Source organism: Delphinapterus leucas, chromosome 19 (genome assembly GCF_059928025.1).
Source record: "Delphinapterus leucas isolate spDelLeu-1000000601 "Yukka" chromosome 19, BTC_Dleu_Yukka2, whole genome shotgun sequence".
Classification (NCBI taxonomy): domain Eukaryota; kingdom Metazoa; phylum Chordata; class Mammalia; order Artiodactyla; family Monodontidae; genus Delphinapterus; species Delphinapterus leucas.
This window is the reverse complement of record NC_143147.1, coordinates 15,359,953-15,384,855: the sequence shown is the minus strand read 5'-3', so window position 1 is coordinate 15,384,855 and position 24,903 is coordinate 15,359,953. Positions and strand designations below refer to the sequence as shown.

At 56.5% G+C, this 24,903-nt stretch overlaps 3 protein-coding genes across 8 annotated transcripts; 1 reads left to right on the top strand and 2 right to left on the bottom strand.

Moving 5' to 3' along the window:
• The first annotated feature begins 4,747 nt into the window (after positions 1 to 4,747).
• Positions 4,748 to 9,220, top strand: LOC111185808 (eukaryotic translation initiation factor 5A-1). The gene is made up of 6 exons (XM_022595744.3): positions 4,748 to 4,880; positions 6,747 to 6,932; positions 8,104 to 8,208; positions 8,416 to 8,547; positions 8,640 to 8,713; positions 8,874 to 9,220. Exons 2-5 carry the CDS (start codon positions 6,768 to 6,770, stop codon positions 8,700 to 8,702), a joined length of 465 nt encoding a protein of 154 aa, XP_022451452.1. The 5' UTR covers positions 4,748 to 4,880; positions 6,747 to 6,767; the 3' UTR covers positions 8,703 to 8,713; positions 8,874 to 9,220.
• LOC149744773 (G protein pathway suppressor 2) lies at positions 9,167 to 12,544 on the bottom strand. 2 transcript variants are annotated; one of them, XM_089899915.1, is made up of 11 exons: positions 12,439 to 12,544; positions 12,097 to 12,259; positions 11,610 to 11,719; positions 11,422 to 11,534; positions 11,191 to 11,270; positions 11,019 to 11,101; positions 10,672 to 10,825; positions 10,479 to 10,568; positions 10,307 to 10,386; positions 10,126 to 10,221; positions 9,167 to 9,948 (listed from the first exon to the last, which is right to left on the bottom strand). In XM_089899915.1, the coding sequence occupies exons 2-11, from the start codon at positions 12,188 to 12,190 to the stop codon at positions 9,865 to 9,867; spliced, it is 984 nt and encodes a 327-aa protein (XP_089756041.1). In that variant the 5' UTR covers positions 12,191 to 12,259; positions 12,439 to 12,544; the 3' UTR covers positions 9,167 to 9,864. The 2 variants fall into 2 exon arrangements, with proteins under 2 accessions (XP_089756041.1, XP_089756042.1); XM_089899916.1 differs by having other exon boundaries at positions 12,443 to 12,509.
• A 207-nt stretch (positions 12,545 to 12,751) lies between these two features.
• Positions 12,752 to 24,824, bottom strand: LOC111185791 (neuralized-like protein 4). 5 transcript variants are annotated; one of them, XM_022595708.3, is made up of 29 exons: positions 24,525 to 24,824; positions 23,134 to 23,578; positions 22,853 to 22,918; positions 22,410 to 22,708; positions 22,132 to 22,243; positions 21,956 to 22,044; positions 21,147 to 21,219; positions 20,733 to 20,997; positions 20,306 to 20,487; positions 19,899 to 19,984; positions 19,614 to 19,776; positions 19,327 to 19,525; positions 19,159 to 19,235; positions 18,920 to 18,998; positions 18,399 to 18,574; positions 18,180 to 18,311; positions 17,619 to 17,764; positions 17,285 to 17,509; positions 17,089 to 17,187; positions 16,844 to 17,005; positions 16,494 to 16,658; positions 15,771 to 15,929; positions 15,231 to 15,410; positions 15,018 to 15,105; positions 14,817 to 14,924; positions 14,525 to 14,669; positions 14,258 to 14,370; positions 14,012 to 14,177; positions 12,752 to 13,435 (listed from the first exon to the last, which is right to left on the bottom strand). In XM_022595708.3, exons 1-29 carry the CDS (start codon positions 24,807 to 24,809, stop codon positions 13,231 to 13,233), a joined length of 4,689 nt encoding a protein of 1,562 aa, XP_022451416.2. In that variant the 5' UTR covers positions 24,810 to 24,824; the 3' UTR covers positions 12,752 to 13,230. The 5 variants fall into 5 exon arrangements, with proteins under 5 accessions (XP_022451416.2, XP_022451415.2, XP_089755979.1 ...); XM_022595707.3 differs by having other exon boundaries at positions 18,405 to 18,574; XM_089899853.1 differs by lacking the exon at positions 22,853 to 22,918.
• Positions 24,825 to 24,903: the final 79 nt, after the last annotated feature.

Genomic DNA, 24,903 nt, shown 5'->3' with positions numbered 1-24,903 from the left:
GTCCAGTTTCTAAGAAACTTTCTGGCTTCTCTCCCTAGCACCTGGGTTCTGCAAGGCCTCTGGGAATGGGGGTGTGGGGAGAACGCCTGGGCCTTTCCTCCAGGCCCAGAACCACTCCAGTCTCATTCTTCTCCATCTCCACCCTCTTTTTCTTAACTTCCACAGAAGCAAGGTCAAAATCACAGAAGATCCCTCAGGCATTTTCTCGGGGCTTCTCCTCCTACTCTCATACCAACCGCCATTCATAAACCCATCAGTCACTGGTGGTAGACAGGTACTGGCCTGAGCACACGGGCTAATGTTATACATTTGTTTATTATCTGATAATCTCTTCCTCCCAACTGTGGGGCAGGGACCATAGTGCTAATCTCACCACCCTTGTATCCCAAGTATCTGGCACTTAATAGACTCAGTAAATATGAACTGAATGAATGGATGACTGAGTGAATGCACTCAAGGTTTCTCCGCTGATCCCAGCAGCCGAGTGCTGTAAGAGCGGGTCCAAGAACGTCCCGCCCCCTCACCCACACCTAAGCGTTACCCATTTGCTCATCCTCAAACTTCACTTCGTCTGTTCGACTTTTTTTTAACTTTGTTTTGTTTTGGCCACGCCACAGGGCATGTGGGAGCTTAGTTCCTCCCTCCACCAGGAATCGAACCCACGCCCTCGACAGTGAAAGCGCAGAGTCCTAACTCCTGGACCGCCAGGGAATTCCCAACAACACATTTTTTTTTTTCATCAATTTGGTAAGAGTTTATTTAGGTTTTCTATTTCTTTGATTTAATTTTGATAAATTGTATATATGTATACACATACATTATATATTTCAGGAAATTGTCCACTTAGACTGTTTACAAATGTATTAACAAAGAACAGTCTGAAGCACTTTGATTATGGAAAATGTCAAACATGCATAAGGAGAAAAAAGAGTATCATAAACCCATTTCCCATCCCCTAACTTTAGCTTTATCTATACCTCTCCCCACTTCTGCCTCTCATGTATTATTCTGAGACAAACTCCAGAGATATCATTTCACATGTAAATAGTTCCATATGTACTGTTAAAGACGACTTTTAAAAATAACATCATATTAGCACACCAAACAAATGAATAATTTCCTAATATAAAATACCAGTGTTCAGACTTCTAATTGTCTCTTAAGGTTCCCACCCTTTTGTAGTTTGTTTGAGTCCAAACTCACTCATTTGACTTACATTTTTTAATCTGTAGTTTCCCCTGCTGGTTTTCTTTTTCCCTTTGTAATTTATTTATTGAGGAAATTCTCATTTTTTTTTCTTTTGTTCAGCAAGTTTTCTTCATAGTTTGTCTTATAATGGTTTCTAATCTCAGCTATAGTTGATTTATGACCTTTTCCACTTCTAACATAGTTTATGTCTTTTTTTTCTAGGTTGATCTTGCCATAGGTATGTCTATTGTTATTTTTTTTTTAAACAAAGGACCAGCTTTAGCTTTTCCAACAACACATTTTTAAAGTAACAGCTTTATCAAGATATAATTCATATACTAACAATTTAATTATTTAAAGTGTACAATTCGATGGTTTGTTTTTTGCGGTACGCAGGCCTGTTGTGGCCTCTCCCGTTGCGGAGCACAGGCTCTGGACGCGCAGGCTCAGTGGCCATGGCTCACGGGCCCAGCCGCTCCGTGGCATGTGGGATCTTCCCGGACCGGGGCACGAACCCGTGTCCCCTGCATCGGCAGGCGGATTCTCAACCACTGCGCCACCAGGGAAGCCCCAATTCAATGTTTTTTAATATCTGAAGAGGGCAACCATCACTCCAATCAATTTTAGAACATTTTCATCATCCTAAAAGACACCCTTTGCCCCTTTCCCCACAGTCGTTAGCAGTCCCTCCCCATGTCTTCATTTCTCCCTAACGCCTAAGCACTAGGCAACTACTCTCTACTTTCTGTCTCTATGGATTTGCCTATTCTGGACATTTCATGTAAATGGAATTACACACTACTGTATGTGGTCTTTTGTGACTGACTTTTATTTAGCATATGTTTCATGGTTCATCCATGTTGTAGCATGTACCCAGTACTTCAATCCTTTTTATTGTTGAATAATATTTCATTGTATGGATATACTATATTTTATTTATCCTTTCATCAGTTGATGGACATTTGAGTAGTTTCTACTTTTCGGCTGTTATGAATAATGCTGCTTTGAATATTCGTGTACAAGAGTTTTCATTTTCTTTTTAGTTAAAAATTTTTAATTAATTAATTAATTAATTCACCTATTTATTTGGCTGCGTTGGGTCTTTGTTGCTGCACACGGGCTTTCTCTAGTTGCGGCGAGCGGGGGCTACTCGTTGCAGTGCGCGGGGCTTCTCATTGCAGTGGCTTCTATTGTTTCGGAGCACGGGCTCTAGGTGTGCAGACTTCAGTAGTTGTGACACTCATGCTCAGTAGTTGTGGCTCGCGAGCTCTAGAACGCAAGCTCAGTAGTTGTGGCACACGGGCTTAGTTGCTCTGAGGCATGTGGGATCTTACCCCACCAGGGCTCGAACCCGTGTCCCCTGCGTTGGCAGGCAGATTCTTAACCACTGCGCCAGCGGGGAAGTCCAAGGGTTTTTAAATTGAGGGTGAAATTCACATAACATAAAACTAAACATTTTAAATAAACAATTCAGTGGTATTTAGTACATTCATATGTTGTGCAACCACCACCTCTAATTCCAAAACATTTCATCACTCTAAAATAAAACCCCATGACCATTAAGCGGTTACTTCCCATTCCCCTCCATTTTAGCACCTGGTGACCACCAGCCTGCTTTTTTTTTTTTTTTGCGGTACGCGGGCCTCTCACTGTTGTGGCCTCTCCCGTTGCGGAGCAGAGGCTCCGGACGCGCAAGCTCAGTGGCCATGGCTCATGGGCCCAGCCGCTCCGTGGCATGTGGGATCTTCCCGGACCGGGACACGAATCCGCGTCCCCTGCATCGGCAGGCGGACTCTCAACCACTGCGCCACCAGGGAAGCCCCAGCCTGCCTTTTTTTCTATGGATTTACCTGTTCTGTATATCTCATATCAATGGAATCATAGAGTATGTGACCTATTTTTGTTTGGCTTCTTTCACCTATCATAATGTTTTCAAAGTTCATCTAGTTGTGGTATGCATTTATACTTCATTCCTTTGTGTGATTAATACTCCATTACATGGGTATACCACAATTGGTTATTCATTCATCTGATGGATATTTGGGTTGTTTCCACCTTTTGACTGGTATGAGTAGCGCTCTCTAAACATTTGCGTGCAAGGATTTGAGTACCTGTTTTTAATTTTGGGGGGTGGGTATATACTTAGGATTGGAATTGTTGGGTCATTTGGACAATACATCTTTGAGAAGAGCATGAATTGAACTTTCAAACAATGCACCCAGGAAGTTTGTTTTCCCCAAAGGAAATGGCAGAAACTTCAGAAAATTGAGTGGGAGGAGCTGGGGGTGATAGTATAATGTGCTACGTAAATGTATTAATTCAAGCTAGTGTTTGCAGTTCACATCCATCATGTCACATCTTAAACAAGAGCCAGATTTAGGATTTTGGATTCCAAGTCCAGCTATTTAGCTGCTTGTCTTGTTCCATAATACTGTTGTCAACCGCTTACTGAAGCAAACAAGGTAGCTATGAAGGTAGTGCTGAAAACCTAGGAACTAGAGGAAGAAGACTACAAACTTTCAGGAAAAGCAGCGCCTTTCTTCCCTAGAACGAGGGCCAGGGAAATTCATTCCGAGAGATAGTTTGTTTCTGGTTTCGTTGGTCACTTCCCATGATTTAGAGAATGGCAGTGTAATTTGATACAGCACTCTTCTTTATAGAGAATTTTTTCTAAGGGTGCTCGTAGACAACTGTTTTGGAGACCGCAGAGAACAGTTGGGGGAAAAGAAACGCCATGTAAATCTCTTTATTTTAGGATTCAGAAGTAGAATGGCCTCTATGGAAGCCATAGAGACCAACATGGACCGAGGGTTTAAACAAGATGGTGGCTGGGACAGGACCGCTCTATCTTTCTGGATGAAACTCTATGGCAGAGCAGAGTCGCACAGTTCAGAGAAGTGAAGCTGAGATGGGTGGTAACCCGACCACACTAGCGCACTGGAAAGAGTGGAGCGTAAAGAGCTCTCTCGCGCATGTGTGGAACCAGGGGAAGTGGGAAGCGGGGAAATGGGTTTTGAGACCAAGGAGCCACCCCACAGTACAAGTTTTCTGAAACGTGTGAGTCTTAAGCCCAGCTAAAGTCGAGGTGGGGCGTTTCCTAAGGCGCATGCGTTCTAGACGACACCAGCAGTACAGTGGCGTGGTCTTTTCAACGCCTGGCGTACAGACGACGTCTGAAGTGGAAGGGGCGGTCAGGACTCCCAACACGCATGCGCCTTGAGGCCGAGGCGTTTCCTTCAGAGGGTGTGGAGTGCAGGGCTTCTTATTGCGCAGGCGCAAGAACCGTCCGGTAGGGCTGGTGGTCTAACACGGGGATGGGAGAGGAGGTTGAAGGGATTAAAAAACCGGATGCGCCTGCGCGTTGCCTACTGGTGGGACGAACTCAGGAATTGTGAGGGGCGGGGTCACGGATGCGCGTCATTGGATGGGTAGGTGGGAGGGAGGGTGGAGAGCCGGGAGAATCTGTGCGCTTGCGCAGTGCGGGGGTGGAGGGCGGAGGAGATAGATAGCACGCTTGCGCGGCTGTCACAGGGCTGCTTGGTTGGTCAGTGGGGAGTCGGCGCCTGCGTACTAAGACCCGTGTGCAGCAGCGGCGGCGGCGGTAGAGGCGGCGGCGGCGGCGGCAGCGGGCTCTGGGGCAGCGGTTGGGCTCGCCGCGAGTGAACGGGGTCGAGTCAGTGCATTCGCGCGAGGTGAGAGCGGGCAGGGCGCGCGTGCGCGGAACCTTGGCTTGGGCCTGGGAGTAGAGATGGAACTGCGCGAGGGTCGGGGAGGGGGCAGAGGGGATCGGCGGCCGCCGCCGCCGCACGAGATTCGATCTGCGAGCGGCGCGAGGTGCGGAGAGGCTCGGGCGCGCGACCCGGTTGGCGCGCGGGGTGACGGTTGGGGCTGGCCCGGTGACGTTGGAGCGACGCAGGGCGGGGGACGGCGAGCCGCGAGGCCGCCACGCGGGAAAGGCCGCCGGGCGGCCAAGCTGGGGCGAGGGCCGGGGGCAAGATCGGCCCGCCTGGGTAAGGGTACCTGGGACGTTGAGAACCGGGCGCCGCGCGGCCACGTGAGGTGGGGGAGGGGGCTATTCGGTGAGAGGGCATGTGGAGGGGAGGTTGGCGGCCGGCGGGGGGGAGGGGAGGCTGCGTGGCTCCGGCCTGGCGCGGCCTTTGAGGAGGGGGTGGCCGCAGTACCGGAAGTGCCCCCTATGAGAGGCTGCCCTTGGGGTCGGAGGCCGCATGGCCGAACGTGGACGGGGGCCGCATGGCAGCGCGGGGACCCCTCCCCCCAGGTCCCGGCCACCGGAAGCCCCGGGCGGCCACATGGTGGGCGGGAGCCGGCAACCCCCAGCGCGGAGAGAGGTGGTCTTCGCGGGCGCCTGAGGGAGTTTGGAATTTTGAGGAGTGGGAGAAGCCCGACGCCCTGATCTTGATCACCTCCGTGAGCCCGCTGTGGGCATATGTTAGCGCTCCCCCGCCTCATGGGCCCCTGTAGCTTTCTCCCCAATCCTCCTGTGAAGTGAGGCGGCCAGCCAGGGTGTAAGTGGCATTTGTCCGTGCTGGGACGCCAGAGAAAGTGGGAAACCGAGGGCGATTGGACGGGAGCCCAACTCTTATCGGTCGTCCCTACAGCGCTTTAAAGTCCCGGGCACATGAATTACCCATTTTGATAGGTGCTCTTCACCTTGTCACTGTCTTTCTCGTTGTGTCTGATATGGGAGTTCCTGGTTTTAGGGTCCTTAACTCTGCTAGCCTAGTGTAATTTACACTACTCACTAACTACTACCAGCCTTTTGCTTTCATTTTATCGTCATTCACCACTCCCCACTCTCCCACTTTCTACTGACTGTACAGGCCCGGCCTGAAAAGCCGACAGGACCGGTGCATCCTGGGAAAAGTGGGAGGGCCCTTGAGGAGAGGCTGGGTTCCTGGGTTCCCTTTGGGAAAGCAGAGGTGTTTGGCAGGGAGATCAGTTAGAAAACAACTTTACTTTCTCCCCCTCGGCTGCGTCTGCAAATGCATGTTGGAGAGGCGGGAATCCCCCAAAGAGGCCTTGTGGTTTCCTGTACCAGTGACTGGCTCGTGTGTGGATAGGGTGTGGGGGGGTAACAGAGACGGGTGGGGCTCCCTGTCCTCCGGTCTCCACCCCTCCCCCCCCACATTAGCCCCGCCCTTTTGCTGGCTCATAGCTGCTCACCTAATTATAGCCCTGGTTATGTGTGGGGAAGAGGGGTGGTTGGTTTTCAGTGGCAAGCAACACCTGAGTCCTCCCCCTACCAGGAATTAGGCCTTTGCCCATCTCAGAGATTTGACATCCTGACTTCCTGGAGCTTTTTCTATCCCGGGCCACCCCTTTAGCTTTCATTTGGGGTGGGGAATCCTGCTTATCTCCCAACCGCCACACACATAGTATTTTTGATTCCAATCAGTATTTAATCTAGGAACCTTATTTTACGTGGGTAATGGAATAAAGTGCTGGGGAAAAAATGAAGCAGTGTTTCTAGAGTAGAGTGGGATAAATTGGAGACCCTATTCTATCCTTACTGACCCTCGTTCTCTTCTTGATTCTAGTTGGAATCGAAGCCTCTTAAAATGGCAGATGATTTGGACTTCGAGACAGGAGATGCAGGGGCCTCAGCCACCTTCCCGATGCAGTGCTCAGCATTACGTAAGAATGGCTTTGTGGTGCTCAAAGGCCGGCCATGTAAGATTGTGGAGATGTCAACCTCCAAGACTGGCAAGCACGGCCATGCCAAGGTTAGAATTTCATTTCCATATCTTGTCTTCCCCACCAGCTGTCATCAATGCTAGCCCCCTATCTTCTTTAGCTCTTTTATTACCGTCCAGTTCCTTGTGTTCAGCACTCAGCCCTGGACACCTTTTTCAACTACTACACCAGCCTTCAGCTTCCTCCTTGGTTACCCTTCTGTGCCCTGTCATCCTTGGAATCCCCCCTTTCTCCATCTTTGTGTGTCTCCAACTTCTCTTCGTGGTCCTTTATGCTCTGGCTCTTCAGCTGCTCCGTCACTTTTTCTGTTTGTCCATTTGAGTCTTTGTAGGTTCTCTTTGTTTCCATCACTTTGCCCAGGATTTCTCCAATCCTAACATCCCTCGGAGGGGCTCCAGTGTACACCTCTGATTTTCCAAATTGCTGCCCCACTCTCCAGTGCCAGCTCTCCCCTTGGATCTCTGATGCAGCATCAGAGTGTCTCTACCTGCCCGCTCTCCTGGAGCCTCCTTGCTTCCTTAGGTCCTAACATTTTTCTTATATCCCTCCTTGTAACTTTACTTTTTCTTTTTTCTCAAAAGTTCAACCTGATTCACCCTTTTTGGATTTCTTGTGGTTTTGTTCCCAAATCAGTTTTTCTGTCTTCTGTTGACTTGGCACATCCTGAGTTACCCCCAGATGTCTAGATCATTCTTTGTTCTTTCTGGTTTTCTTATTTCCTAAATGCATCGTTCTTTCTGTTCTCCCCCCAAGTCCTTTTTTCTTTTCAGCTCTCTTCTTTCTCATTCCTTCCTGTTTTCTCAGCTCTTTTCCTTCTACCTTCCTTATTTTCCAAGTCCTCAGCCTTTTATGCTGATGTCCAGAAAGCTTCTTCCAGACTTTCACCTAGACTCCTCCTGCTCCCCTAGGATCCTGGTCTCTCGATAATGTTTTGATAGCTCGAGGTGACTGCTCCAAGCCTGTCCTACAACCTTCCTGTGTGCTGTCAACTCCAGTCTCAGTGGTGGTCTTTTGGCCCCAGGCTCTTTTTAGAGGCTTTAGTGTTTCTTTCTTGAGTTGATTGGTTCAATTCCAGCTCCTCTAATCTTTGTCCTGACAACCTAGTCTGACTTCCCTCACTAGCCAGGGATAACTTGAGCCTTTATCTCCTCCATCCTAGAGTTTGGTTGGGTTTCTCTTTGATGTGATGCATGCATACAGGTCCATCTGGTTGGTATTGACATCTTTACTGGGAAGAAATATGAAGATATCTGCCCGTCAACTCATAATATGGATGTCCCCAACATCAAAAGGAACGATTTCCAGGTATGTAGATGGTCTGGATGTAGATGGGTTAGTGGTTTGTGGGAGGAAGATAAAGACTGGCGAGAAGACCTTGTGCTGAGAGAAGGGAGATTGGCAGGAGGAGAGGGTATTTGGTATTAGCAGTTTCCCACCCTAGTTTGCCCATCAGACCCTTTATCCTCAGGCTACTTGGGCCTACCTTCAGCTTCCTTCCCTGTCTGCCCCCAGCTGATTGGCATCCAGGATGGGTATCTATCACTGCTCCAAGACAGCGGGGAGGTGCGAGAGGACCTCCGTCTGCCTGAGGGAGATCTTGGCAAGGAGATTGAGCAGAAGTACGACTGTGGAGAAGAGATACTGGTATGGTGCCCCCCCTCTTTCTTTTATGCCCAGCCTTGTTCTTTGTGCTTCTTTCTCTGAGCTCAGACTTGACTACCCCCATGCTCCCCCAGATCACGGTGCTGTCTGCCATGACAGAGGAGGCAGCTGTTGCAATCAAGGCCATGGCAAAATAACTGGCTCCCAGGTGAGTGTGGTGACACCCCTCCCCCCAGCCCCCTTCACTCACTTTGTTATCTCCATGGAAGAGCTACTTTGGTCTTAATTGATTGTGGTGCTTGTTCCCCTCACCCTTTTTCCCTTTGAAGGTTTTATCCTGTCTCACCTGGTTTCTCTCTTCTACCCAGGGTGGCTGTGGTGGCAGCAGTGATCCTCCAGCCTGCAGAGGCCCCCTCCCCCAGCCTGGCCCAGCTCTGGCCCGGCCCTTGGCTGGACTCCTCCTACACAATTTATTTGACATTTTATTTTGGTTTCCCCTACACCCTCAATCTGTCGGGGAGCCCGTGCCCTTCACCCTGCTCCCTTGGCCAGGAGTGAGTGAACCATGGCCTTGGTGACGCTGCCCTCCTCTTCTCCCCTCGCACTACAGCCCTGGTGGGGGAGACCGGGTGGGTGCTGCTTGTGGTTTAGGTTGGTTTGGTTTTTGTTTTTTTGTTTTTTTTTTTTTTTGGTTTTTTTTTTTTTTTTTTTTTTTTTTTTAATTCAATCTGGAATCAGAAAGTTGTGGATTCTGGCAAATGTTCCTTGTGCCCTTCCCCTACTCATCCCTGGTCTGGTCCCTTATTCCCCAATAGCCCTTTTTCCCAAGCACCACCCCCACAGACTGGGGACCAGCCCCCTCCCCTGCCTATGTCTCTCCCCAAATCCCTTTAGATGGGAAGGGAAGAGGAGGAGAGGGGAGGGGACCTGCCCCCTCCTCAGGCATCTGGGAGGGCCCTGCCCCCATGGGCTTCACCCTTTCCTGCGGGCTCTCTCCCCGACACATTTGTTAAAAATCAAACCTGAATAAAACTACAAGTTTAATATGAAGCCCCCAACTCAGCTGCTGCTTCGAAATAAATCGGTATTTGCTGACTAGAATGTCAATTTGGAAATCAGAAATAAGAGTATAGGTTGAACTCTGCCACTGAGCTCATTACAACCAACCTGCCGTCCCCCTGTGGTTCCTATGGACCTGCCAGCCACCCCTCACCCTCCTAGCAGCCCAGTGGGAGGCAACACAGATAGTCGCAGCCAGGGTCAGTGGCAGGTAGATTTTATTGGCCTGGGACTAGGACACACCAGGGATCCTCCCCCATGGCAGGGGCTGGGGGCAAGATTGAAGATCAAATCTGATGGTCACTTGTGGTAGAATCGCGGGTTCTGGCTGTGCTGGATGAAGGGGAGCCGAGGGCCAGGCTGGCTGGTGGTTGCAAAGCCCGACTGGCAGCGGTGATGAAAGGAGGGCTTTGTCAGCGTGCGAGCCCTCCCTTCTACTCCACGCCCAACTGAGAGCCATCCCGAGGGAGGAAGGGAATATGGGGGTGGGGACCACCTATCCTACCCAGTCCTGTGTCCCTGTCGTGTAGGGATTCTCACGGGCTGGATTACCACCCTTACCTTTCCTGCTGGTTGCATCTGCACAGGGAGCTGGGGTGAGGCCAGGAGTCCAGGGGCTGGATGCAGAGCTTGGGGATGCATGGGGCGCAGGGAGGACTGCAGAGAACAAAGTTAGCTGAGGCAACCTGCGGCTCCCCTTAGCATAGGTAGCCCTTCCCTGACCTCGCAAGGCTCTACTCACTGAGTCAGAGAAGCCCGTCTGTTGGTTAGCGTGTTCCATTTGTTTTTGCAAGGACAGGGCACCACCAGGCTGGAGGAACCCTAGGTGGGGAGGAAGGGTGTGAAGTGAGTAGAGAATGGGGAAAGGAAGGGAGGACCCGTGAAACTGGGCCCCTGCGTGGGGTGTCCGTCACCTGTCTGGGTGGGCTGAAAGTGGCTGTGCACGGCATAGGGCTGAGGCTGTGGCTGAGACAGGTACTGTACTGCAGGAAACGCGGAAGGTGCTGAGGAGGCAAGAGACAGTCACGAGAACCTCATCGTAGCCTGTTCCCCGCTCCTCCCTCTGGGCCTTGAGGAAAGCTCTCTTCCTCTTTTCGCACTGCTCACCTCTGAGCTGCTGACTAGGACTGTAGGCAGGCTGTGTGGGCCCATAGTGAGGTGGGGGCTGAGCAGTGGCATAGGCGCCGCCCGGGCTGCCTTGGAATTGCCCATGCTCTGGGGTCCCTGCGAAAGCAGCTGCTGAGCCCACGTAGTGCCGGGTCTAAGGAGGAAAGATGAGAACTCACTGCCTGTGAACTCCATGAAGCAAAAACTCAAGTGACTGCCCCATTTCCTCTACACAGTTTGGTGGGACACACCCATGACTTGAGTGCTGGCTGGTAAGCGTGCTGGGGTCTGGGTGGTAGTAGTAGGGAAAAAACTTCAGCCTAGACACCCATTTCTACTGTTCTTACCGTAAGCACTTGGGGTCCAAACATCTGTTTGGCTCTGTCTGCTGCCATGAGGGTGCCTGGGCGATTGTGTCCTCCAGGGCTCCCTAGAGAGGGAGAGGGGCTTCGTGATGCTGAAATGAGGCAGCAACCTACTGGAAGGGGCATTCTGACAAGCAGTTTCTTCAATCCTCACCCTGCATGCTGAGGAGGTGAGTTCCAGTGTGAACGGTCAGGCCTTGCTGGTATGCCGCTGATGTCAGAGTGGTCAGGTCACTGGAGGGACAGGAAGGCAGATCAAAGACAAGTCCGACCCATGCCGTTCCCACCCCCCTCCCCGTTCCATTTGCCATTAAACACTGATGTATTGTTACCTAATCCCAGTTACACTTTGGGCCCAATTTTATTTTTAGCTCTCTAATCTCACCTCTGCTCTTTTCGCCTCCGTTTTTCCTCCTCATGTAAAACTTTCTTGAGCTGCAGGAAAAGCTGATGTTTCTCTTCCTGTAGGGCTAAAAGCTTCTCCTGCAACTTCAGGATCTGGGGAGGGGAGAGAAGGTGAAGGCAGGAGAGCCAAGAGAAGAAAGAGCTAGGAGAGATGAAGAGACTGCTTACTTGTTCCTTGGTTTCCTCTAGTGACATTCTCTCTTCCATCTCCTTTTTCTTTCTTCTCTCCTGCTCTTCCTTCATCTTCTGTTCCATCATCTTGTCCACCTCTTCCTCCTCTGGAATAAGAGTCAGGCAGAACGAGAAAGTGGCAGGATGGTTAAACTATTAGAATGTTAGAGAATGAAGACCGGCAAAAATTGGTTATCCCAGTGCTCTTGATACTTGCTCCAGTACCAAGAGCACTAGGAGGGGACAGGCTTCCCCATCACTGCGAGGGGGCTGGGGCGGGGAGGTTTATTAGGTGCTCTCCAAGGTCCTTCCCAGCTCCAGGGCGCTGGAGTTTAGATGTGGCCTCTAATCCCCACCACAACGGGGCTGTCCGTCCCTCTAGCTTCGGCCGCCGTGCACTGGTCTGCCCGTGGGTGGGTGGGGTCAGCCCTGGGAGAGCGGTGCTCCCCGGGCCGTGCATCCTCCCGCTTTGGCCCCGTCTCACCCTGCCGCTTGCGCTCCCGCTCCATCATGATGTGCCGGTGCAACGCCCTGGCCATGGCGTTGGAAAGCTTGGGGCGCTCCAGGAGCGCAGGCATGGTGCTGCCGGGGGCGCTCGGGCCGTGGGCGCCCGGCTCTGTCGCTGGCTGCCAGACCTCGGGCCGGGCCTACGGGGAGGCGGGCGCTCAGGGGGAGTGCGCCGGGCCGGGCGGAAGCCGCCCGCCCGCCGCCCCGGTCACGTGCCCACCAACCGGCCCGGCCCTCAGCGCGGCTCCTCCGCGTGCGCGGGCGGGGGTCTTGGCGCTCCCGCCCCCTGCCCGCCACCCGGGCGCCCGCCCCTCCCTACCCGCCTTCTCGTCGCTTTCTCCGCGGCCTCCCGAGCGCCTGGGCCGTGGCGTCACATCCGGCCGCTCGGCCGAGTCCTTCCGGAGTCGGGGCGGCCACGGGCTCGCGGGTTGGGCGGGGCGGGGCGGTGGGGCGGGGCAGGCGGTAGCGTCCGCGACGGGTACCCGCGGTGTCCAAACGCCTCCGCGGCGCCCCGGCCGCGTACCGCGAAACGCCCCTACCGGGCCGGCCCCGCGGGCGGAGTCCCTGACGTGGCGGGGCCAGGGCTCCTCCGGGAGACGAGAGGCGCGCGCGAGAGAGGCCGAGGCGGCTGCTCTGAGACGGCGTTTATTGGCTCCTTAGAAATCAGAGTCAGTAACAACTGTACAGAGGCCCGACCCCCGGCGCCGCCTTCCCCACTCCCGCCTGGGCCGGAAAAGCAGCTTCATGTGGGGCACCGGGAGACTCCTCTGGAATTCACAGTAACCAGAACAGAAACGGAAATAAATTAAGTGTATGGGGGAGGAGTCGCGGGGAGTCGTGCTCCCCAGATCAGTGCATGGAGAGGGTTCCCCAGGGCCTGCGGCCGGGCTCCCCGCTGCGCCTTCACCTCGGAGGGAGGGACTGTCCGGGCCCTGGGCACGGAGACATCTCCGCTTCCCAGCTAGTCTGAGAGTCTGCCCGCATGCTCCTGTGCATCTGCCAGGCTGAGCACTCAGCGTGCCGTGGGTCGCTGGAGTGAGGTGGTGGCAGTCGTCATTCAGAGTCCACGGGCCGAGGCCCAACTGTGCTTGTAGTGGTGCGGCCTCACCCCTCACTCCACCCGTACCAGCAGGGCATAGAGAAGTGTGGCCCCCTTCTCCTTGGTTACCCACTCAAGTTCGGCTGGGCTGAAGTGAGGGTCGGGAGGCTCTCTGAGGGCAGCGGAAGGGGGTCCGGGGGTGTAGGAGCCAGGGCGCACACACACCTGGAATGCCACCTGGGCCTGGTGTGTCTGCTGGGATTTGGGGTCCCGGAATCTGTCAGGCAAGAAGCATAAGTAGGGCAGTGAGACCTCTGGGCCCAGGACCTCTCCCCCTTTCCAGCTGCCACCACGACAGTTAGCAGCTGGCCTTGCTGTTCTCAGGAATCACTCTCTCCGTACAGGGACCTGGCTCTAGCCGTCCTCTCTACTTGAAATGGCCTTCCTCCCAATGCCTGCTCGCCTAACTCCCTCCTGCCTTCTCCAAGTCTTTGCTCAGATCTCACCTTCTTAATGATGTCTACCCGGACCACCCTATACCATACGCCCGCTCCAACCACACTTCTGACCCGCTTCACTCACTCTTTTTGTTTCCATAGTACTTACTTGTCACCTTTAAAAATACTAAATACTTATTATGCATAAACATTCTAGAGCAAGAAAGGGCATAACTTCCACATGCCCAGGGTTCCCTTCTTTGTTCTCTGTGATAGGACAAAATAAGTGGTACTTGTGCAAAGACTGTGTGAAGAAAGGGCTGGGTAGAGACTGAGGAACTAGGGAGACAAGGTGGCAGAGGAGAGGGAATCATGGCGACCCGTGCGGCCCCAGGCCCCGCTTCCTGTGTACTCACTGCACTTTGGATGCCAGGGCCTCAGCCCCAGCATACTGGAGGGAGGGGGAAAGCAGCACTGGTGGGGGCTGCTGCTCCCGAGGAGGCGCGCAGTTCTCGCCAGGCTCCTCAAAGCCCAGCCCAGGCTCTCCCTTCAAGGGCCGGCAGCTCAGGATGGAAGCAGTGCCTGTGAGGAGAGCTGGGTCAGGGCGGCCCCCCCATGGCCCACGGGCCCGGCCTGCCCGGCCTCTGCCGGTGCCGCGGTACCTGCTCCCAGCTCCCCCCGGTCCAGCACCCTCCGGACGGCTGCCACGTTGCTCCCATGATACGCCATGTGCCACTTCTTGGTTAGTGTCCCAGCCTCCAGGCGGGGATTCACCCTAGGAGGTGGACAGACAGGACAAAGGTCACTGGCTCCCCGAGGTCATTCCCCAGACAAGAAGTTTTGTCTTCTACCATACACCCTCTCGGGACCTCCCTTTCTCAAGGGGCAAAGAACAGTGAGAGAGAAGCATGACCCTGCCCCATATGTACCTGAGGTTGAACCTGCACCAGCCAAAGGGCAGAGCGTATTCCCGCGGGGGCTCCCCACGGCGCCTGTGGGCCTCATCCCCTCGAAGCTTCCGGCAAGACTCACAGTAGCACAGGCTGCGCTTCGGCGGAGGCATGAAATAATCCTCTGTGGAGAGTGAGTGGTAGACTTTGTGGCATGGCTCCCGCCCTGGGTCTCAGCCATATGGCCTATTTCCTACTGGTCTTCAGGGCTCCGGCCATGGCCCTGGGCTGGGCCGGGAATGAGGCAGGTTCTGGGGGACTGGGGACTCACCAGGAAGCAGCAGCAGTTCCTGGAAACGGGAGCAAAGGGCGTGGTACTCACAGCTCTTGAGGGGGCTAGCAGTGGGCGGTGGACCCCAGCACACACTCTCCTTGATACCTGAGGGAGCAGAAGGGGCACAGGTCACGGGAGCTGGGGCCAGAAGTACGAGGTGGGGGTGAGGTGGGATCCTGGCCCCTTCGGCTGGCTCACCATCCACCATGTCAGCTTTCTCCATGTCCCCTTGGGTTCCAGCACTCTTTCCACTGGCAGCCCCTGGTTCAGGGGTCACGATTGTCACCTGCAGGGGAGAGGGGTGGTCAGCCAGAGTGTGACCAGATCCCCTCCTTGAACTCCAGACTTCCCCTGTCCTCGGACAGCCCAGCCTCCCAGGCACCACTCCTCCCCGCCTCTGCTGCCACTAACCTGCTCACACTGCCCGTAGAGGTCCACGAGCGCGTGGCAGGGCTGGGGGACATCTGGCACAGCCACTCCCTGGTCCATCCCATTGATGTGGAGATGCAGCCCCCCAGAGCTGTCTAGCCGCAGTCCCAGGATGGTGCCTTCAGGACACGTGTCCAGATTTGGCCCAAACTTCTCACAGATCTGGGAGGAGAGACCTACTGTCTTCCCAGAGATCAGACTCCCACCGGCAGCAGCCACCCCTGCCCTTCACTAAGCTTCAGGTTGCCAGTCCCTGGGCTTTGCCTCCACACTTGCCCACTGCCCAGGCTCTGCCCCTGCTTCAGTTACCTAGACTCCACCTCCCCCAGCCCCACCCCCCGCAACATTCTCCACAGCAGGGATGTAGGAGACGATGAGCCCGAGACTGACCAGGTAACGCCGCTCACACCCTTGCCCATCCACTACAGGATGCCTTTATACCTACGGTCCTAGCTCCAGGGCTAGGGGCCCCTCTTCTCCCTCTCGGCCAGCCCCTCACCCTTCTCTCTGCTCCCTACCCACCTTGAGACCGTTGTGGAAGACCCCACGGCCCCGCAGCAGCCAGGCCGCCCGTTTGAGGGCACAGGCAGAAGCAGGGAAGTTGAGCCTCTCCGGTGGGCAGGTAATGACTCCCAGGACAAGGGAAGATGTCCACTGCCGGTTCAAGAAGTCTATCCGTACCTGGGGAGAAGGCAACCACTCCACAATCATGGCCTCCTACAAAGAGGTCACCCACCCTGCAGGACCGGGCTCCTCACCCCAGCCAGGGAGAGAAGATGGCACCCCACAGTGTGGCCTGGGATGCCACCCCTTCTGATGCCTGGACGGACAGGAAACTGCAAATTCAGCTGTGTCCTTCCCTCTTTCAGCCTTGGTCTTGCTATTGCTTCTAAAAGGATTCTTGTCCCCACGGGCTTTCTTCACCTGCCTAACTCTGACAACTTGTAGTCTGCAGCATAAGACCCCCTCCTCTGGAAAGCATACCCTGTTCCCACATACAGAATCAGGAGTCTCCCTGGCATCCCTCAGCCCCTCTCCACTGCTTCCCTCGTCACAGGCCCCAGCTGGGTACTTCCTGGAAACTGATATACAACTGCCACCACAGGATATGAACAAAAGCCCAGGAAGCTCACCCAAAGGGCATGCCTTCCACTTTGTCCTCAACCTGGAAAAGCCTCTCTGCAGGAGGGTTGGCCCTGGGTCACCCTGAGCAAGAGGAGCCGGGGACAAGGAGGTGAGGCCCACCTGGACCAGCAGCTGGGGCACCAGGGGCTGGCTGATGACAACGATGCCCTGGTTGTAGCTGGCCACTCGTGTAGCTGTACGGTTCCCGTTGGACAAGAGAATATTCTTCCCATGGTTCTCTAGGAACTCGAGGGCTGTGGGCATAACGGCCACTTGATTCTGGCCCTGGTGTGGAGGAGAGAGCGAGCTGCGGGGCGGCCGACGCGAGGCCTGAGCCACCCCACTGGGCTTGACAGAGCCTGCAGATAAGCCTCCGCCCACCCAGGGCTGGATCAGAGAACCTGAAGACGACCCAACGGGCCACCAACGGTCCCTCCCTGTGCCCAGTGGGCCCTGCTGCTGCCTCTTACTTCCAGGCCGTGCTCCTCGCCCTCATCCTCCTCCTCGCCCTCGCTGCCAGTGTCTGAGCTGGGGGAAGGAGGCTGGGTGCCTTCTGGCTCGTCCAGCCTGGTGGAGCTGACAATAGAAACACTCCGCACTGGCCCATACAGATCCAACACGGCCCACACGCTCTGGGGGCACACAGACCCAGAAGTCAGCGATCAGTGGAGGACCTCAACCCCACTCCCAGACCCAATGCTGGTCTTGGGTCTACCTTGGCAATGCCGGTGGCTGCAGGCCCCATATCCTCTCCATCTACCAGGACGTGCATCGTGTCATCTGCCCCTCGGCGAATGCCCACACGGCTCCCCACCTAGGGCCAAGGTGAGGCAAGGACAAGTGCTCAGCCCACCTCTCCCCGCCACCCCGACTCCCACGCCCACCCCGGTCCCTGAAGTCAGCTGCTTCACCCCCAGCCTCTCGAGGTTCCGGCCATAGTTCATCCTCTGGAGCTGCCCGTCGCGCCTCACTTCACAGCTGGACACCATCCAAGTGGTCTTAGTCCGGAGCTCTGGCAGGGAGGGAGGCAGCCCCGGGCCACTGCCCGCTCCAGGCCCCGTCTCCCCCGGCGCTAGTGTGGTCAGCCCTAGCCGGAGGGAACCAGCCCACTTCTCATCCAGCTCCTCCACTTTCACCTGTGAGAGAGAGGAACTCTCAGTGGCACTGTGGGGCAGGAGGGTGGGAAGCAGTGTGGCCCTGCTGTGAAGGGTCCGCCACCTCCCCTGTCACATCGCCACGGCCCACCTCAAAGACCTCCTCAGTCTTGAGCTCCTTGGTGCTGAAGACGAGGCCGTGGGCGTAGCCGGCAGCACGCACCGCCCTCGTGCCGTCTTCCTCCAGGGTGATGTTCTTGCCGCAAGTACTGTGGAATCGGTGAGCCACGCCAGCCGCTGTGGAAAGATGGCACCAGAGGATGGGGGAGGACTGGGGCAGCAAGCTTCAGACAGGACACAGGCAAAGCTTTCAGGTGAAGCAGGAAGTTGACGCGAAGGTCCCATCTCCAGTGCTCCCTCAAGACCCCTGACTCCTCTTTCACCGAGGCAAGACCCAGTCCCAAACCTTCCACGCCCAGCTACGGTGTCCCGGCCTGCTGGTGGCGGGGAAGGGTCCAGGCCCTGTGTACCAGGTGTGACCTCCTCCCCTCTTCTTAGCTGCTTCCCACCACGGGTTGATCCCTCCCCCTTCCCCTCGGTCTGCAGCTGCTGCAGCCAGCCTATCTTTGAACAGCTTCCGTGACCTGGAAACTGCATCCCCCAGGCCCACAGCAGGCAGGCAGAGCCCTCCCTCCCTCCCTGCCAGCTGAACCTGGGGAGTGCAGGGGGAATGACTTCTCAGTGGCGGTGTTGCTGGTCGCCAGGCTGTTGTCCATGGGGCCGGTGGCATTGGTGATGGACACTTGGACACACTGGCCATATAGATCCACTACTGCATACACCTCTGGGTGAGAAAGGAAGGGGTCAGGAGCCTGATAGCCAGGGGTGGGCTGGGCTGAAGGTGGCAGGGCGAAAGCCACAGAGTAGTCACCTTTACCGGGAGGCAAGCCTGAGCAGGCAGCGCCTTGGTCCTGGCCGTTGATGAAGTAGTGCAGATCGCCCTTGGCAGTGCGCATCATGCCGATGCGGGCACCCGTGCCTAGCGCGTCAAGGTCACACCCGTAGTTGTTGCGCATGGTGTTACCGTCTTGCATGATGGCTGTGCCGCTGGGGGGATGACAGAAGGAGTAGGTCAGCCTCCCAGCTTCCTCTCCCCACACAGGCCTCTGCCCAGTCTCTGCTTGTCGGAACCTTCCAGTGCCTCAGACTGGGATCTCAATCTGGGGTCTGAGACCCAATCTTGTATCCTTCATCCCTGGGGTCCCCCCCGGGAAAAGCTGGAGCTTCCCTAAGGGTATGGGGGGAGGGCTTCCCAGAATCGAAGGGACTGGGCAGCCAGAACCCCTGGGTCTGTCATTGTCTATGGCCACCACATGCCCCAACTCTGCGTCCCTCATCCCAGCCAGCTCCACCCAGCCCCGCCCAGCTGGTCCCCAAAGCAGACAGCCCAACCTCAGCATCCACGTATCGTAGTCAATGTCCGTCATAGTGTTGGGGAATTCAAGGTCCTCAGGCCGAATAGCGGTCACTCCTGGAAGGAGGCAGGGGTGGGTCTGAGCTGAGCCCCCAGCCTCCTGCAGCCAGCACCTGACTGCAGTGCATGTGCGCACGCGCATGCGCACACACACACGCGCGCGCGCACACACACACACACACACACACACACACTCACACACACACGTGCCCCTCACCAGCCTCGATGGAGCCTGACCAGCGGTCTACCATCTTCTGAATGACAATTTCAAACAGCTCTCCATCCCTCAGGGCCCTGCCAGGGAGAATGGCCATCAGACAGGCCCTACTTGGGTGGCCGACGCTGGGTAGTAGGAAAGTGGGCACATGAAAGTCCCAACACTGACCGGTTGGAGATGACGATGGCGTCATTGAACTCGCTGCGGCAGTTGTGGCGGAGTGCAGTGCGGCCACCGTTGGTGATGACTGCGTTGCTGCCGTGCAGCTGGTGGAAGCGGAGGTCGGAGCCCCCGGTCCCGGATGACGGGGAGCTTGGAGACACCTGGTTGTTCCCCTCAGGGAGTGGCTCAGGAACCTGGGGCACCTCTGCAAGAGTGGACATCACCCATTAGGATTACAGTTGTCTCTGAGGCCTCCCAAGGCCACCCCAACCCCTGCCCAGCCCGGCCCTCACCCACGTCGTCCACAATGGTGGCCTGGGCTGCCTGGCCATAGAGATCAACGACAGCATAGACGCCCGGGGGCACGTTCCAGGCGGCGGGGCCCTGAGTCATCCCATTGACAAAGAAGTGGAGAGTTCCGTCCTCCCGCCGCACCACGCCCACCGTGTCCCCTGCCTTGGGAGAAGGGGGGCTGGAGTGAGGAGTCAGGCGGAGTTCCTGCCTGGGCCGGTCCCGCAGCAGCCCCACCTTGCCAACCTCCCCGCTGCCGACACCTGGCGGTACCCCCACTCTCCCACCTTGAGCCGGTCCAGGTTGTGCCCATATTCGTCCAAGATGGTCGTCCCATTGTGCATCACCCCATTCCCTGTCATCATCCAGGTCCCTAGGGGGACAAGGAGTGGCAGAGGCCATAAGGGGAAAGCCAGAGCTCCTCTCCTTTACATAGCGGTCCCCACATTACTCCCCAAAGCCATTAGCCCATCCCGCCTTTCCTTTGACAGTTGCTTTCTTCCCAGAGCAGGGCAAGAAAACTCTGCAGTTCCCAAGCCAGCCACAGGCCCTGTCCACATGGCACTCCTCAGCCACTGAATGCGTCGTCATAAATGTGACAAGTGAAAGAGGGGCTGGAGAACAAGCTTCAGGGCTTCAGGGACGGCTTCCCCCCTAGCACCCTATCTTGGCCCTGCCCTTCTTGGGAGCTCACCAGAGCGCAAGTTGGTCATGGTGGAGGGCAACTGGAGGTAGGCAGGGTTGTGGGTGGTGACACCAATCTCAATGGAGCCAGCCCATTTGTCCACCATCTTGTCGATGCGCACCTGGAACACCTCTCCGTCCCGCAGGGCTCTGCTGCTCAGCACCACGCCATGATTGAAGTCGTCAGTGGCACTGAGGGTACAGCAAGTGGGGACTCAGATCCCGACACACATACTGAGTGTGCCAAAGCTCAGCCTGGCGATGCCTGCCCGACACCCACTACCCAAGTCAAGCAGCCACACTTCACACTCCAAGAGGCCCCCCTTCTCTGTCCAGGACGCCCCACACCAGACTCCTGCTGCCTCCCACTGCCCCACCCCTCCCCCCAATCCCATCAGAGCCCCTCCGCAGGCTTCTCCCCACCCCATGGGCCATACTGGGGCCTCAGGGCAGTGCGTCCCTCGTGGGTGATGGCTGCCTTCTGCCCACAGTTGGGGTGGAAGAGCAGGCGCTCGGGTTCTGCCTGGGCCGCAGGAGCAGCCCGGCGGAGAGCGCCCTCAGGGGACAGCGCCCGCAGGATGGCATTGTTCCGGCGTAGGCGGTCACTGTGGTTGTGATTGTGGACGATGGTCACCTTCACAGCCATCCCATACAAGTCCACCACACCGTACACCGCCGGGGGCGTCAAGGGGGTAGCCACGCCTGCAGGGGTGGAAGGCACAGGGGATGGGGGGACGAGGGGAGGAGAGTCAATATAGGGAGATGGAATATGAAACAGGCAAGAGAATGAGATACAGACCCCCTCACAGCAAAAGCCCTGGCCCAGCTGCTCTCTCTGAGCTTCCCCTTACCCTGATCAATGCCATTAATGAAGAAGTGTAGGGCAGAGTTGGACTTCCTCGTGAGACCAATGTGGTCGCCCTCCTATTCAAAGCAGAAAAATAACAGCCTGGAATCCATTCACAATCAGGCTCCAGACTTGTCCTGGGGACTGTGAGAACAGAGTGGGCTTCGAGCCTTCCCACCACACCATGCGACAGGGAAACAGCTCCAAAAGGCTCCCACGCGTCTCAGACCACTCTGATGCTCAAGGCAAGTCAGGCACTGTGGTAAACCACTTTATCAACACCGACCTATTAACCCTCACGACAGTCTATCGAAAACTACTGACGGGTTCATTTCTAGACATTAAGAAGAAACAGGGGCTTCCCTGGTGGCGCAGTGGTTGGGGGTCTGCCTGCCGATGCGGGGGATGCGGGCTCGTGCCCCGGTCCGGGAGGATCCCGCGTGCCGCGGAGCGGCTGGGCCCGTGGGCCATGGCCGCTGGGCCTGCGCGTCCGGAGCCTGTGCTCCGCAGCGGGAGAGGCCACAACAGTGAGAGGCCCGCGTACCGCGAAAAAAAAAAAAGAAACAACTACCAAAGACGGTAAGTTTCTTGCTGCAGGTCACTACCACGAATGGCCAAACAGAGAAAGGAATTAAACCCATGTGACTCCCAAATCTGAGTGCCTAACTGTTGGGCAACCCTGCCTTCTCAGAAGGAGCCTTCAAGCAAAAGATAAAGGGCCTTGCCCTAGGTCAGAGAGCACAGTGCCCAGGAAGGGCTGCACAGTGCCCGGGCGCCCCTGGAGAGTGGCCCGCGCCTTGAGCTCAGCCTCACCTGCAGCTCATCCAGGCTGAATTCACAGTACTCCCGGCGGGTACCCTTGCCGTTGGTCAGGATCCCGCAGCCACTCATCATGATGGTGCCTGGGGGAAGCGGACACCCTGGTTAGGGTACGGGCTCCCTTCACCTCAGCAACCACAGGCCATGCCCACCCTGCCGGGGGCTGGTACCTGACTGCAGGTTGGTCATGGTGGCTGGGTACTCCAAATTGTTGGGGTTGTGGGTGGTGACACCAATCTCAATGGAGCCTGACCACTTATCTACGAGCTTGTCGATGCGGATCTTGGGTGTAGTGACAGTGGAAGGGAGAGGCGGGGAATGTAAATGCAGAGAAAAAACTCTGCGCCCTTGGCTCTTCCCCAGGCCACCCCCGCCCCCTTCCAGCATCAAGCCCCATCTCTAGCTCCCGGAGGGTGAGGTGTCAGCCAGACCCCAGGACCTTGCACACCTCAAACATCTCATTGTCCCGGAGTGGGCGGTTGGTCATGACAACCCCATTGTTGAATTCATCCAGGGGCCGGCGGCGCTCTGCCGTCTTATTATTGTTGCTGAGTTTGATGAGGGTTCCACACTTTTCATGAAAAAGGAGGGCATCGTTGGAAGTGAGGATGGGTGAGGTGGCAGTGCCGCTAGGCCCCGGTGCTTCCCCTGCCGGTGGGGAGCTCAGGTTCACATTTAGGAGCCCCCCGTTGTAGGCAGACAGGATGGCGTTGCTCACCACCTCGGAGAGCTCCATGCTGGCAAATTCTGCGATAGCAGGGCGGAGGAAGGAAGCAGAAATGAGTCTCCTCATGCTCAGGCTTACTGCGCTCCCCCTACCCCTCTCCCGAGGTCCCGCCCTGTCCACCTCACTTCCCACTCCCCTTCCCGGGACCTCCCCGGAGCCCTCACCATTATGCGACTCAAGGCTGTTAGGAAACGTCTCCGGCCGGGCCTGCGCGGGGGACACCGTGAAGGCTGGCGACCAGGTGGGATAGGAGGGGAATAAGGGTTCAGCCCCTGCTGCAGGGCCCACAGCCATGACACCCCTCCTCTAGTCCCTGCTATCCCCTTCAACAGACTCGGGGGTCTGAGTGGCCCTGCCCGTACCCTACTTGTCACTACATTTCCCCCATTCCTTCAGTCATTCCCTCTGCCCCACCCCTCCAGGGCTGCCCCAGCTGTGTTCTCACCTTCATCCCCAGAGGTCCCCTGTTCAGCCAAGGTAGACTCTTCAGTGGGGGCAGAGGGTTCGAGGGGAGGTGTGGGGATGGGAGCAGGGGGGCTGAAGCCCGGCTCAGGGGGTAGCACGGTGATCTGGGTGCACTTGCCGTAAAGGTCCACGACGGCCCAGACACGAGCTGGCAGGCCCGTGGCGGCCACGCCACAATCCCGCCCATTCACCCAGAGCCGCAGCTCCCCGGCAGCTGTGCGCTCCACGCCCACACGGTCCCCTTCGCCAAGCTGGTCCAGGTCCTGCCCATACTCCTCCAGCACAGAACGTCCATCCCTCAGCACCGAGCAGCCTGACACTACCCACGAGCCCCCCTTCAGCCCCGTGGCGCTGCTTGGGAAGTCCAGCACACTGGGGTCCAGTGCCGTCACCCCAATCTCAATGGAGCCACTCCAGGAGTTGACCTGTGATGGGGTGATGGACAGGGACTCAAGATGGGCCACGAATGGGTCTCCCACCACTAGGAAACCACATTTCACAGGCCACTGTGTCCCCCTCTTCCCACCTCTCAGACAGCTAACTGGCTTTGCTCTCTTGAGACACAAGGCATCCCCATCCAGAGATCCAGTCCCACAGGTATTTTCTGGACTCTGGTCTCAGGGGATGGTTGGGCCCGCTCTCCTTTAGCAACTCTGCTTTGTACCGTGGGTGCTCACTGTCTACAACACCACGCCTTTCCCCACCAGGCTGGCTAAATTCCCTGGCCCCAGCCCCCTGCCGCCTCTAACTTCCCTGGTCTCTGTGGCCCCTCAACCAGCCAAATTCACAGCTCTCCATGTCCATATTCCTTGCTCTTGTATATGGCTCTCTCCCTCCTTGTATATGGCCTAATTCTCTCCTAGGCTCTGGCTGCACTCAAACTCACCCTTCTCCCAAATTCTGTCTCTGTGCACCCGGCCTCTTCACCACATTATGCACAGGCACACACACCTCTTGCTCCTTGAATATCTCTCTTCACCCATCTTTCTGGCCAAACCGGTGAGTTTGTCCTTCAATGGTTGTTCTTTTCTTGGTTATCTCTCTTCTCCTCCCATCACACTTCTGACATCTCTCCATCCTCCATCTCCCCAAAATTGTTCCAGATCTGTTCCCTAGTCATTATAGTGGGTGGGGCCCCACGTCCCTTCCCTGCTCCTGGGTCTTAAGAAAACTCAAGCTCTCCTTGTCTCCTTCTCCTTAAGACTGAATGTTTCCGTTTCATGGTCCCTTCCCGCCCATCACCTGGTGTCCTGTCTGGCGGTTCCCTCTCGGTACCCGGTGATGTGGACTACCCTGGCTGGCCTCCCCCATCTCCTTCTAGTCCCCTCCCACCACCCTCCACATCTCGCTTCCGCGGCCCCAGCTCCGCACCTTGCGGTCGATGCGGACGGTGAAGATGCGTCCATCGCGCAAGGGTTCCCGGCTCAACACCAGCCCGTGATTAAACTCCTGGCCCGGCTGCTGCCGCCGCGCTGTACGCCCACAGGCCGATAGGCTCACCAAGCGCCCGGTGCGCGGGTGCAGCTCCCCGCCGCTGCCCGGACCCCCGCCGGACCCCGGTCCTGGGCCGCTCCCGCCGGGGGGGCCCCCACCCCCACCCGGCCCCGGCCCGGGGCCTCCCCCAGAGCCCCCACTCCCACCCGACCCCGCCGCCATCGCCGCTGACACCGGGGCCGCGCGACAGCCGCGCTTGGCGGCACCGTGGCAACCGCGGTGCACGGACGCCCTGAGGGAATAGGACCGGGGGTGG

What these genes read in the sequence shown, in the direction of transcription:
- LOC111185808 (XM_022595744.3), top strand. Translation starts at nt 6,768, where the DNA reads ATGGCAGATGATTTGGACTTCGAGACAGGAGATGCAGGGGCCTCAGCC. An exon ending in GCAAGCACGGCCATGCCAAG is followed by an intron (nt 6,933 to 8,103) that starts GTTAGAATTTCA and finishes GCATGCATACAG; the next exon opens with GTCCATCTGGTTGGTATTGA. An exon ending in TCAAAAGGAACGATTTCCAG is followed by an intron (nt 8,209 to 8,415) that starts GTATGTAGATGG and finishes GTCTGCCCCCAG; the next exon opens with CTGATTGGCATCCAGGATGG.
- LOC149744773 (XM_089899915.1), bottom strand. Translation starts at nt 12,190, where the DNA reads ATGCCTGCGCTCCTGGAGCGCCCCAAGCTTTCCAACGCCATGGCCAGG. An exon ending in CGGAGGCGAAAAGAGCAGAG is followed by an intron (nt 11,271 to 11,421) that starts GTGAGATTAGAG and finishes CTGTCCCTCCAG; the next exon opens with TGACCTGACCACTCTGACAT. An exon ending in TTGGACCCCAAGTGCTTACG is followed by an intron (nt 10,826 to 11,018) that starts GTAAGAACAGTA and finishes TTTCCTCCTTAG; the next exon opens with ACCCGGCACTACGTGGGCTC.
- LOC111185791 (XM_022595708.3), bottom strand. Translation starts at nt 24,809, where the DNA reads ATGGCGGCGGGGTCGGGTGGGAGTGGGGGCTCTGGGGGAGGCCCCGGG. An exon ending in GTCAGGCTCCATCGAGGCTG is followed by an intron (nt 18,999 to 19,158) that starts GTGAGGGGCACG and finishes GCCTCCTTCCAG; the next exon opens with GAGTGACCGCTATTCGGCCT. An exon ending in TGCCCCAGCTGCTGGTCCAG is followed by an intron (nt 15,930 to 16,493) that starts GTGGGCCTCACC and finishes CCTTCTCCCCAG; the next exon opens with GTACGGATAGACTTCTTGAA.